A 12,321-nucleotide genomic window follows, 5' to 3' on the forward strand; every position below is an offset into this window, starting at 1 on the left:
AGCAGAAGATTCTGTGGCGCTGCCTTGTGCGGCCACTCTAAGCCAGAACATGGCAGCGTAGCACCCGCTCTCACCGTGTAGCCCCAGACTCGTTCTGACACTCCCGAGTGTTTTACATCTACATCTCTTAAATAAATGCCACTCTTCCAAATAGTTAACATCTGCAGTTCTTCAACTGAGCATTCTTCAATAGAGCTCTGAGTAAATTTCAAGCTATTGTCATTTCTTGCTGTTAGCAGTGCATGTGCTGCTCCTCTAATCTGGAGAGGGCAGCTATGGAGATGCGTCTTGGCTCTGATGCTGTGTCCAAGTTGCAGTATCTGGCTGGCCAGCCATGATTTCTGTAGTGGTGGAGAGAGGCACTGTTGGTGGGGGCATCAAGAAAGACTGCCATGTTCTGATGGCTTAGAGTGACATTGGCTGAGCTCCTGAACCTTTATTGCTCCCCTGTTCTCTCCTTAAAAATGGGTGTAATGCCTGTGTGGTGGCCGGCTGACTTAGGTGGAAGCTTCTGAAGTGTTGTGGGGGCAGCCAAAGACAGCCCCCTCAGCCCACAGAGCATGACGAGTCCTGACAGTAGTCCTGTCACAGCCTGGCAGTCACTTGGCCACAGCCAGTTTTCCTTTATCAGCTTGCTTGCTGCTTTCGCTCTTTTCCTGGTCTGTCCTTTCACCAGCAGAAATGTGGAAAAACCAGTTCTGTGGTTAGTTGCTGCACTTCCCTCCACGCCCATGGGGCAGGTCTCCTGCTCCTCCTCAGTCCTCACGCACAGTCTGGGTGCACTTCAGCCTCCAGCCTCTGCCTCCGCCTGTGCTCAGCCGGCTCAGGTGCACCGACAGGCCTCTGTTCCCTTCCCATTTACCTTAACCTTAGGCTTCTTTGCCTTCCTCTTTTCTCTCTGGCTGCCAGAGCTTGTCTCTCTGGTGGCTCCTTCTCGCCTGGCTAACGCAGTGGGTTGGCCTGCAGGTGCATAAGGTGCAGGTAGCTGCCCTCCTGGCCCGGTCCTGCCCTGCCTGGAGGGACACCGTTCTGAGGCGATGGCTGCAGGGAACGAGCGGAGCATGAAGGCCCTGAAGGAAGTGTGGAAAAGAGCAGAGAACTCTTTGTGTGCAGACTGCGGGAAGCCAGGTGAGTCCCCAAAGGATGCTGCAGGAGAAGTTGGAAGCAGGGAGCTGGGGCTGATCTCTAGCAGCCACTTAGTGCTGGCTAGCTGGACTGCACAGGATCCTGGACTGGAGAAAAAGGGGAGGCATCGCTCTGAGTATTCATTTCCTCTCCCTTCAGGTGGGTTGGCAAGGGAGGAGGGAGAAGATGCTGCCATAGCACTGGTGGGAAGGACAGGGGTGTGGGGGTGCCAGATTAGCAGGGGCTCCATAGCTGCAGCACCGTGGGTTGTAGTCATGTCAGATTGCAAATGCAAACCAAGGTCATGCCCAGTCAGGACCTGACAGGAAAGCTTGCAGTGAAATCCTAACTTTTCCAGAAAGAAGGCATGATTCAGGAGGGCATTGTCTCCGCCATGACTCAGCTCTGAACTGACAACCTGCTACAACTGCCTGGGAAATTTCATTTACTGAAGAGCTTGCCCTCTCAGAAGGGTACCCAGTTTGTGGTCCTACAAGTGCTACTAAAACCACCCATCATATACCTCCAAAAGGAGTGTACTACCCAAGCCAGATTAAGACTGGGCAAATTAGTACAATTTTGCCCTTTTTAATTATTCCAGGATAGTTTTAGATTCAAGGTTGTTTTCCACTTCCTGGACTAAACACTGTTAGGGGTTTGTTGAGATGCACTAAACAACTCCTGGGGTCTTTTCCCAGAGGAGATTTCATTTTCCTTTGGGTGATCCTTTACACAAATGGAGTTCACAGAGCACTGTGGGGTTTTTCAAGATACAGGTCATTAAAAATTCAGCAAAGTGATTAGAATGGGGAATGAGGGACCAATGACTGTGTTTTTTCTGACTAGCATCCATGCCTTGGGCATTAATTACTCAGCTCAGATGAAACTGTGGTCATCAGCTCCCTGTTTCTCAGGACTACATTTTCAGGTGAGGCATATATCCCAGGGATATTCACCACTTCTAGTTATACCCTTTTCCATATTCTCAGATCCTGACTGGGCATCCTCTACTTTGGGTGTCTTTATATGCCTCAGCTGTTCAGCAATTCACCGCAACATCCCTAGCATCAGCAAAGTCAAATCCCTGAAGATGGACTACTGGGATGATGCTCAGGTGCAGGTGAGATCTTTATCCCCATGGGTAGGGCAGGTGGTGTGGACTAGGCTATACACTCAGTGTCCTGGCAAAATTAGTCCTTTGACCTCACAGAGTTGGAATGTAATCTGGTTTAGTCAGTCTCTTTTCTACGCATGAAAATCAGGGATAACTCCCCACAACCCACTGGGAGAGGGAGGACACACTTGCCTTATGTGTCTCCGCATGTCCTGTTACTTTATGGCAAATGCAGAGCTCTTGCAATGTATCATACTAAGGCTTAGGGTCTTTGTTGCTTCAGATTACTTGTTTTCCACTTGCCAAGGTCATCCAGCCTCAATGTCTCCTCTTGATTTCAGCAGTCCAAGGGGAAAATCTTGGGCAACTCCATTCTCCAAGAAAAGTTTCCAGATATAATACAATCTCTTGAGAAAAATGGCTCTTATGAGAACTTGACTTCTTCCCGTTACAGCCCGCTCAACTCACTAATTTTTAGGGGACTGAAAATATTTTCTGGAGATCCAAAGAGAATAATCTGTGTCTTGTTGCTCTTTGGAAGAGGTTGGAATGTCCTTCCAGATGTCATTGCAGAGCTGTTGTCAAGCTCTTCAGGAGATGCGGGGCATGGCAGCAAATCCACTGAATGTGTGAGCACCCAGCCTTACGGAAGTGACATTTATGGCACTCTATTGATTCAGGTGCAATCACTGTAATGTCTGAGAGCAGATGAGACCTTTGAGACCCACCTTCCTGCTGCCAGACTGCTGGGATGTTGCAATGGAGGGGAAAGAGAATGCTCCATTAGAGTTTGATATGCATCTGACTCTGTAGTGGGTCAGGAAAGAAAAGGTCCAACATGAGTGTGCATCAAAGGCAAGGCACTAACTCTCTGTCTACCTCTGCAGTTTCTGGCCAAGCATGGGAATGCTGTGACTAAAGCCATATATGAAGCTCACATCCCTATTTACTATTACCAGCCAACCTACAATGACTGCCAGTAAGTTGCTGCATGCAGAAGGAAAGGGGGAAGGGCAATTCTCTGTTCCTCTAATTCCTCTAGTTTGTTTCTGAGCTACCTGTCCCCTCTCTCCATAGAGTGCTGAGAGAACAGTGGATACGGGCCAAATATGAACGCAAAGAATTTACTGAGCCGGGAAAACAGCTCCCATATTCTGATGGTAAGAGCAGAATACAGCATCATAACATCCTGCTTGTTGTCTTTGCTGGCAACTTCTGAGTGTCATGAGGTGCCAGTGTTGCAAATCCCACAAGCACTCCTGAGAACCCAAGTGGTCATTACAGGGCTTTCGTTTTGGGGGTGTTAAATTGCGAACAACATAGGCTGGCACTGCCACTGGTAGAAGCCACTTAGAAGCCTGCTGTTACCAGGTGGCATTTTTCAAAGACATTTTTTGTCTTGTTGGAGACAGACATCTGCAATAAGGAATGTCTGTCCTGCTGCATGCCGCCCCCTATAACCCGGTCAGTTGTCCTTGAATCGGCACTGTCAGCCCTGTGACAAAGGGCACTGGAGCCCAAGAGCCTGCAGAGTCAGGTGGGAAGAGTTCTGGTCCCACACCAGAATCTGCATGGGCCAGGACTCTAGTGTTCGAAGGAGACAGCTCTCACACTGTCAGAGGTAGTAGTAGGAGCAGGACTAGGAGGTGGGAAGTATCTGGGAATGTCTTTTGGTGAGCACTTATCTGCACTGCAAACATGGGGACACAGCACCTTTAGTTGTAAGTCAGAGGTGAAACATCTCAAGTGTTTACTCTCAGCAAGAGCCCATCATGTTCTTTGTCACAGAGGGGTGGCCGGGCCCCAGGCTGCATGCAGCTCTCTGGTGCCTACCATGCCTGTGGGGAATGCTACTATAAGTGCCTTTTCTGCTCCAAGGGGTGAAGGAAGGCATCCTTTGGAAGCGAGGCCGAGACAACGGGCAGTTCCTACCCCGCAAGTTCCTCTTGTCTGAGAGAGAGGGATGTCTGAAGTATTTCACCAAGCAGGATGTGAGTATGGTGGTCAACTCCCACCTCAGTGTGTGCTCCACCCGGAGTAGTGGGGTCACAGAGATGTTCTGACTTCCTACGCATGTTTCTGAGGTTGCTTTGTTCCCAGCTCAGAGATGAGAACAAAACATGTCACTAAGGAGAAGGGTCCCCTTCCTACTGTCAGAGTGACTTTTCCTCATGCTCTCCCTCTGTGCTTCCCTCACTACTGAGAAAAAGATTGATCTTCAATTTCACTCCTACCCATTTGCCTGGATGTATAATCCTGCACCATTTGTGTAACCAACCTCTCACTCCACTGTGAGCCATGTTGGCAAAAACCTTTTCTCAGGTTGGTTTTGAGGAGGGCTACTTTTCTGCTCATTCATATCTCTGAAATGAGTGGGGCAAGAGCTAAAATGCTGTCACAAGGGAGGGAATGGCTCAGGGTAGGGAGAAGCAGGACATGCCATCCAGAGAAACCTGGACAAGCTCCAGAAGTGGGCTGATATGAACCTCAGAAGGTTTAAAAAAGCCAAGTACAAGGTTCTCCACCTGGTCAGGCCTCTGACCTTGCCTTACCCCAGGTAATCAGTAGCTCAGATCTCTTTCCTTCTAGGATTGCTCATGCATGGTCAATGCCATTCTGTTTTCAGGCCAAAGAACCCAAAATCAACGTTAAAATAGATGTAATCAATGCTACATTCCAGCCAGAGAAGATTGGGAACCCCAATGGCCTGCAGATCACCTATCTCAAAGACAATAAGACCCGGAATATATTTGTCTACCATGAAAGTGGAAAGGTATTTGGTTTTAGCATCAAACCCTACAAAGCCATTGAGGTGCTTTGAGGATTTGCTGATATTAAATAGTATGAAGCATGGGTAGGATGGGGTGTGTGAGTGTGAGTTGCTGTAGGTAATAGGGTGGGGGTTCTGGCTCTGTGTTTGTGTATCTGTGTGAGAGTTTTGCTGCAGGGAGCAGGGCAGGAGCACTGGCTGAGTTGGTTTGTGTGGGAGGAGTTCTACAGAAGATGTGCTGCCTGTGCATGTGGGGAATGGGGCAGCCGTGCTGGCTGTGTGCATGTGAGGGAGATGCTGCAGAGGGAGAGCTGACTGTGCTTGTAGCTAACTTAGGGCTGGGTGCAGCTGGGTGAGTTTAGATGCCCCTCTGTTGCTCTGGCTAAGCTTTCTGTCCTGTTCTACCCTCAGGAGGTAGTGGACTGGTTCAATGCCATCCGCTCAGTGCAGTTCCATTACCTGAAGGTGGCATTTCCCATTGCCAGCGATAATGAGGTAAGGCAGCACTGGAGCTCCTCCTGAGCCTCCCGCTGCTTGCATGATAAAAGAGCTCGTTAGTTACTGTTATAACCCCAGGTATGGAAGTGGAAACTGCAGGGTAAAGACAGAGGGATGAGAAGGTGTTTTTAAAAGGGCCTGTGGTGGTCAGAAAATAGCTGCTCTCTGCTGTTTTGGAGGCAGAAGTGATGCCTAGGTAGGCAGTTTGGGAAATATAAATTTAGAAGGTGACTGAATTTGGGGGAATAGAAGGGTGGGGGAGGGAAATGAATAGTGAAGAGGCACAGCTAAGTGAATGATACTCTTGCAATTTTGTCAGATCAAAAATCGTCTGACCAGAAACTTCTTGAAGGAGGGATACATGGAGAAGACTGGTCCCAAGGTGAGCTGCTATAGTAGAAAAAAATCAAACAGGGGCCTGCCAGAGCACCACTGGCTTTCCCTACTTCAATGTTTTTCTGCTGCCGTTTCCTCATTCCCCCCTGACTCTTTAGAAACCCGTGGGAAAAGTGTGTGGGCACCAAGGGAGGGGAGAATGAAAGGAAAGGGAAGGACACATATGAAAGTAGGTTAAGCCAGAGTCCCTTTTTTCTCCCAGAGCAACAGATCTCTCTGCATGTGTCTGTGTGTGCGTGACCTTACGGGTATTTAGTGTTCACATTTCTCCTGTCTCAACTCTGGGCTCCTTCATCGAAGCTCAGGAGTTGGGGACAGCAGCTGGGAGTGAATCACCCGATACTGACCTCGCTCTCGGCTCAGAAAGGGCGAGGAGGAGGTTGCTGACGGCAGGGCTTGCTTCACGCGGTTGGGATGAGTTTGGGTATCCATTCGCACTGCTCGCAGCAGAGGGCACTGTCCCCTCACACAGGTCACCTCTTCCCTTCACAGCAGAGAGAGGCCTTTAAGAAGCGCTGGTTCACGCTGGATCACCGCAGGCTCATGTACTTCAAGGATCCTCTGGTGAGAGGGCGATGGACCGCCGGCAGCTGCGGGCAGCGGTGCTGGGGCAGGGTCAGAGTGCGCACAGAGCCTGTGCTCTGCAGTGAGCGCGGCTTGCTATTTCCCAGCTGCTGTGAATGGACTCCAGGTCTTCCCCTTTTCACCCCTTTTAGTTCATCACATGCTTTCTGTGTTTGTTTCACTGCCTGCAAACAATGGGAGCAGGGAGGGCAGCAGTGTAAAGGTGGTGATGGGAGGGTGACACAGAGAGATGAGAGCAGCAGCTCCCCTCTCAGACCTCTTGAGATTCATGGCCTTATGTTTTTCTTTTCACTACTGCCTTTGAGCACAGGCTCACTGCTCTTCTGACCCCCTGACCACCTCCAAAACCTTATGCTGCTACATCCCCGGTCCTCACACACTGTCCTCTTGTCCTTAGGTGCCCTGTAATTGTTCTCTTATTCTTCTGGGATTCCATAAATCACTGTCTTTCCCTCCTGATGTGCAGGACGCCTTTGCTAAGGGTGAGGTGTTTGTGGGCAGTGGAGAGAATGGATATAGTGTCCAGAAGGGATTGCCTTCAGGGACACAGGGCAACTTCTCTTGGCACTATGGCATCACCATTGTCACCCCTGACCGGGAATACCTCTTCACCTGCGAGACAGAGACTGACCAGCTGGAGTGGGTCAGAGCCTTCACTAGTGTCATCAACCAGGCCATGACACCACAGGAATATGCAAGTAAGTGCCTGGATGCTGTTTCCTTCCCCTCCTGCCACTCCCATTCAGGGTATTGCCCTAATACACCACCTTTTCTCTTCTCTACAGTTGAAGCCTACTTCAAGTTTAAATCCTAGGAAGCCATGCAGGAATCTCACTATGACTCAACTCTGCCTGGTCCTATTGGGTGGCTGTCAGGACAGGAGAGGAGATTGATATCAGAGAAACACAGTGCTCTTGGAGCACCCTTTGAAGCACTTTTGCCCCCATAGGATATCCACTTTGTTTTGAGGGCCCGATTAAGCTGCTTCTTTTCAAGTGCAAGATTTTGTGCGTCTGAATCCTCAGTACAACCTGTCCCTGTTAAATTGCTGTCATGTGGCTGGATGCTGACAGGTCTTGCCTGTCAGTCAGGCCTTGAAAACTTTGGCACTTACTACGTTGGACGTGAGACCCAGCATCACTCCTGCATGAAACTGCAGACAGGCACCCACCTGATGCAAGAAAAGAGCTGCCTGGCTGGAGCCAGGCACCACAGCGGGTTACAGGGACTGCTGGACTAAAAGAGCCTGTTCCTTTACAAGAAATACCATATCTGTGGGTGACAGAGATGTGAAACATCTAGATATTTGACCAGTTAGTGGCAGTGGTTGAGAAAGGTCACTTAAAACATGTAACCTAAACAGCCAAATGTGAGCCTTGTTTCCTTCCGCCATGTATGGGCTTGAAGCTTCTTCAGATGACATTTGTGTGCTGACCTTCCAACAAATGCTTCAGAGAAGATTAAGAGATCATATCAAAAATAATGTGGATATACATTTGTGTATGTGGATAACGTGTGCATGCACACACATAACAAAAAGTGATAGAGGTAGAATACTGCCCTAGGGAAGATACTGTGAGGGATTTTCATGCCACTGAAGATCAGCTGCCCAGCTTGAGTCTCTATCAGACCAATGGAGAGGGGTTGGGTCTTGCAGAGGAGCTGATAACGTGTATAGAGTTCAGAGTCTGCTGTCTCTACTACAGCCTGGGGTTGATGCTGAATATGGTAATACACAGATCTCTTCTCTCCCATTCCCTGTATGTCAAAGGCCTGGCACTTTCATTCTGACCTGCACATTGCATATGTTTATCTTGTCCATCACACATACATATCTGTATGTTCATGTTCTCTTAGTAAGAGTTAGCCTAAAACACAAAATCAACCCATGATTCATGTCTTAAAGCTCATCTCTTGAAGCTCTCTTGGGAGAGCTGTGCTACACATGCTGGGAGGAGTAGCTGAGTTCTGCTGGTGACTGTAGTATCTGATGTTTGCAGTTTTATCAGGCAGTGTGAGAGAAGGTGTCTCATGTGTTAAGGGGAGCTAACTGGAATTAATGAGAAAACCAGTATTTTAATTAGCTCCTAAAGAAATAACTTAAAAATATCATTATAATTTATTTTAATGTCTTAAATTAGCTGACATGTTAACTGCTGAGGTATGAGGTTGTTTCTTGGGAAAAAGTACAGACGATCAAACAAAAAGCCATAGCTGTTCATTGTATTTCCTGAGGCATGTGGACTGTGATTGTTCCCATCAGAGCCAAATGGGCAGACTCACGGTGCCCCTCTGCTTCTCTGGGGACCCCACTCTGTGCCAAGACCACCACAGTCTGTTGGGAGCATCAACTTTCTGGATGAGTAGAAGCATCTCTCACCCTACTACCATGGTGCAATGGAAATATCCACCTAAAAGTATATTTTCACTGCATTTTGCTGATCTCTCCTAGTTTGGAGCATGATTTTCCTGAAAACCAAAAGTCATTGCACAGTGAGGGGAGTACTGATGGGATGCCCCCTCTTCCTCCTGTTTGCTGCTGAATTACCACTGCTGGATATGAGCAGAGGCATTTGACTCAGCCACTATGAAGCTATGGCACATCTGTCTCTGCTTAGCAAATTCTGTCCCACCGTGTCTTCCTTGAGACGAGGAGGCTCAGCTGTGAGTGAGGAGAGGGCCGGGTAGCTTCGGGCGCGGCTGTCGTGTGCTGGTGTCTCGCTAGAAGGCGGTGGTGCCAAGCAATGGGCTGGTGCTCCCTGCTCTGCCCCGGGGCAGCTTCCCGGGGCTGCGAGGGGAGTAGGGGGAAAGCTCAGAGGAGGAGAATGGTTTTGCGGAGAGGAAGGAAAACGGAGTCTGAAATATCCCGTCCTTTGTGTCTTAGGAGCTTGCTGCTGACCTGTGGGCAAAGGTGGAAAAGGGCCAGGACAGACAATGTGAGAGGTGGTGGGCCTGCTTGCAAACTGGGGACAATATCCAGAACACCCAAACCTCAAAGGGCCCTGATGTGCTTGGGAGGGAGTGCGGGACAGGTTCTTTCAGTCTGGCTTGGCTGGGGAGAGCTGTGTGGCTGTTCCCTGCCTATTGCACTTCCAGGGCTGGCCCCTGTTTCCTTTCTAAAGCCACAGCATGGTGCTTTCTACCCTCCCTGCCATATTATGGAGTCTTGTCTCTCAGTTGTCTCGTCCCAAATGAGGACAACTGTACAAGGAGAAATGGGATAAAGAAAGGGAAATAAGAACAAGAAGGAAGACGGATAAAGGAAGATATGGGGGAAGAAAGCATGTCTGCCAGAAAGAGAAGGGAGCCAGTGGGGCTCCTCAGCTAGGGTTAAAAGCCCAGTATAAATTTGGAACTGTATTCACACCGGTGTGTGAAGCTGTGAGTCAGGCACATTCCTCCATGCAGTGGTCAAGGCAGCTCTCAGGGGGTTGGCTCAGCAAGCAGAGCCCACCTCTCCAAAGTCTGTCTGAGCTGAGCTGACAGACTTAGGAGCAGAAATCTACTTGTTCGTCCACTGTTTCTGCGGGCCCAGCAAACTCTGGAGAAGCAACAAAGCTAGCAAAGAAAAGAGACCTTTCCTCCTGGCTGGCAGAGGTTACCTTGCATATATTGGTCTTGAAGGAAAAGGCAGTGTCCCTTTCTTGGCTCTTCCATGGTTAAGGAAAACAACCGGACAGAGCTTGTGATGGACAACATCAGCAAAATGGACTGGGCAGCTGGAGGTGAGGAATAGACTTCTCTGGAGCACCCTGTCTGTGTCTGATGAACTCTCCCCATTCTTCCTTTGGCTGCTTTGCTGTTAAGGATAGTTGTGTCCAGTACAGCAAGGGTGGAAGGCAGGAGGAAGGAACAGGTCTCTGAGAGCTTGATTTGCTCTTGCTTAACTTACCCAAAGATGTCTTACAACACTTCTCTCATCTGCCCAAGTCCTAGAGAGGATCCCAAGGGTGGCAATTTCTTGGAGGAAAGCAGTGGTGGGGGTGATGACAGCAATGACCTGGGAGGGGACAGCCTGGTCACAGGGCCACTGGGTGCAGTGCTGCTGGTCATGTGCCTCACTGGGATGGTGGGGAACATCTACACAGTGGCAGTGGCCTCTGGCAGGGTGGCAGGCTGCTCAGCAGGCTCCTTGGGGGTCTACATGATCAACCTTGCCCTGGCTGACCTCCTGTATCTCTCCACCATCCCCTTTGTGGTTTGCACCTATTTCGCCCACGACTGGTTCTTTGGGGATGTGGGTTGCAGGCTTTTGCTCAGCCTGGACCTCCTCACCATGCACGCCAGCATCTTCCTCCTGACCGCCATGAGCCTGGAGAGGTACTGGGCGGTGGCCCAGCCCCTGCGGGCCCGGCGGGCCAGCAATGCCTGCCGCAGGCTGGCCAGCGCCATCCTCTGGCTCCTCTCGCTCCTGCTCACGGCCCCCATGATGGCGATGACTCAGCTGCGGGAGGGGGACGGCCCCCGCAAGCGCATATGCGTCCCCACCTGGACGCCATCGGCTTTCCGGCTCTACCTGACCGTGCTGTTCAGCACCAGCGTCCTGGCACCCGGCGTCGTGCTGGGCATCATCTACGCCCGCCTGGCCCGGGCGTACCGCTCCTCGGCCTGGGGGCTGGGGCTGCCGCTGCCCGGCCGGGCCCCGGCGCGGCGGCTCCTCTGCAGGATCTCTGCCATCGTGGTGGCCTACTGGGCCTGCTTCCTCCCCTTCTGGGCCTGGCAGCTGGCCGGGCTGTACCAGGGAGAGGGGCTGGGCATCGGCCCCACCGCCCAGGCCTACCTTAACTTCGGTGTCACCTGCCTGGCCTATGGCAACAGCTGTGTCAACCCCTTCCTGTACACCCTGCTTGCCAGCAGCCACCGCCGGCGCCGTGGCCGCTCTGGGACGGGCATGGCGCGGCCTGCAGAGCCCTCGCAGCAGGCTGCGGGGAGCAACACCATCACCCTGGCTTTCAGGGAGCTCTCGGGGTCTGTGAGGGAAAGCGAGGGCTGAGCAGGCTGGGAACATCTGGCCTTTGGCTGGGTCATGTTGAGAAATAAAAGTGTGCCACCTTCCATGCCAGCATGCAGTGTCTTCCATCAATGTTGTTGCAGTGCTTTCCCCTTTGCATGGCTGCTCATCCTGCTCAGCTGGGTGGGGAGAGTGCTTGTCTCAGGGATCCTGACTCCATCCTCAGATCCATCAGCTCTCACACACCTTGCAGCCTCCACCTTGCACAAGGCTGGGGAGTGGGTGGAAGGGAGCAGTCAGCTTCGATATGTCTAAATTATATATCTGGGGAACCTTTGCCACCCCTCATCTCCTTGCTAGCAACGGGCCAAGCCATAACAGTCAGGACAACAGTGAGTCATAGATTTCACAAGAACAGTGAGTCACTGCAAGAAACAGCCAGGCTAGCAGGAGACCTCACTAAGGTTCATACTCCTGTGGTAAAGCTAACACTGAGCTTTCTTCAAGAAACCGTCACAGAAAAATCTTTGAAGAATCTAAAGAAAGATTGCCAAGCGCAATTAAGAGGCATTGCGAGATTCCCCTGTAGTACAGTCCGGGGAGTCCAGTACATTTGCTTAGCTTTCAAGATCAGCCCAGCAGAGGAAGCTGCAAGGAGAGAGCTCTCCTCTGTGTCCATCATGTCCAGGGAGTCCAGTACATTTGCTTAGCTTTCAAGATCAGCCCAGCAGAGGAAGCTGCAAGGAGAGAGCTCTCCTCTGTGTCCATCATGACAGTTCATGGCAACCCTCACCAGCACCATGGCCCTGCTGTGGCTGAGGGAAACACCCAATTCTCTGGCCTACCAAATGTACCCATCTGCCACACTGTGCCAACACCACT

At 50.8% G+C, this 12,321-nt stretch overlaps 2 protein-coding genes across 2 annotated transcripts; both read left to right on the forward strand.

Moving 5' to 3' along the window:
- The first annotated feature begins 217 nt into the window (after positions 1–217).
- Positions 218–8,695, forward strand: LOC135457498 (arf-GAP with dual PH domain-containing protein 1-like). The gene is made up of 11 exons (XM_064732133.1): positions 218–1,128; positions 2,115–2,245; positions 3,127–3,218; positions 3,317–3,399; positions 4,118–4,230; positions 4,866–5,012; positions 5,421–5,504; positions 5,827–5,889; positions 6,396–6,467; positions 6,955–7,186; positions 7,274–8,695. Exons 1-11 carry the CDS (start codon positions 1,038–1,040, stop codon positions 7,300–7,302), a joined length of 1,137 nt encoding a protein of 378 aa, XP_064588203.1. The 5' UTR covers positions 218–1,037; the 3' UTR covers positions 7,303–8,695.
- A 1,691-nt stretch (positions 8,696–10,386) lies between these two features.
- On the forward strand, positions 10,387–11,481 carry LOC135457507 (urotensin-2 receptor-like). Its single transcript, XM_064732145.1, has one exon. The coding sequence runs from the start codon at positions 10,387–10,389 to the stop codon at positions 11,479–11,481; it is 1,095 nt and encodes a 364-aa protein (XP_064588215.1).
- Positions 11,482–12,321: the final 840 nt, after the last annotated feature.

The sequence above is a fragment of the Zonotrichia leucophrys genome, chromosome 1A (assembly GCF_028769735.1).
Source record: "Zonotrichia leucophrys gambelii isolate GWCS_2022_RI chromosome 1A, RI_Zleu_2.0, whole genome shotgun sequence".
Taxonomy (NCBI): domain Eukaryota; kingdom Metazoa; phylum Chordata; class Aves; order Passeriformes; family Passerellidae; genus Zonotrichia; species Zonotrichia leucophrys.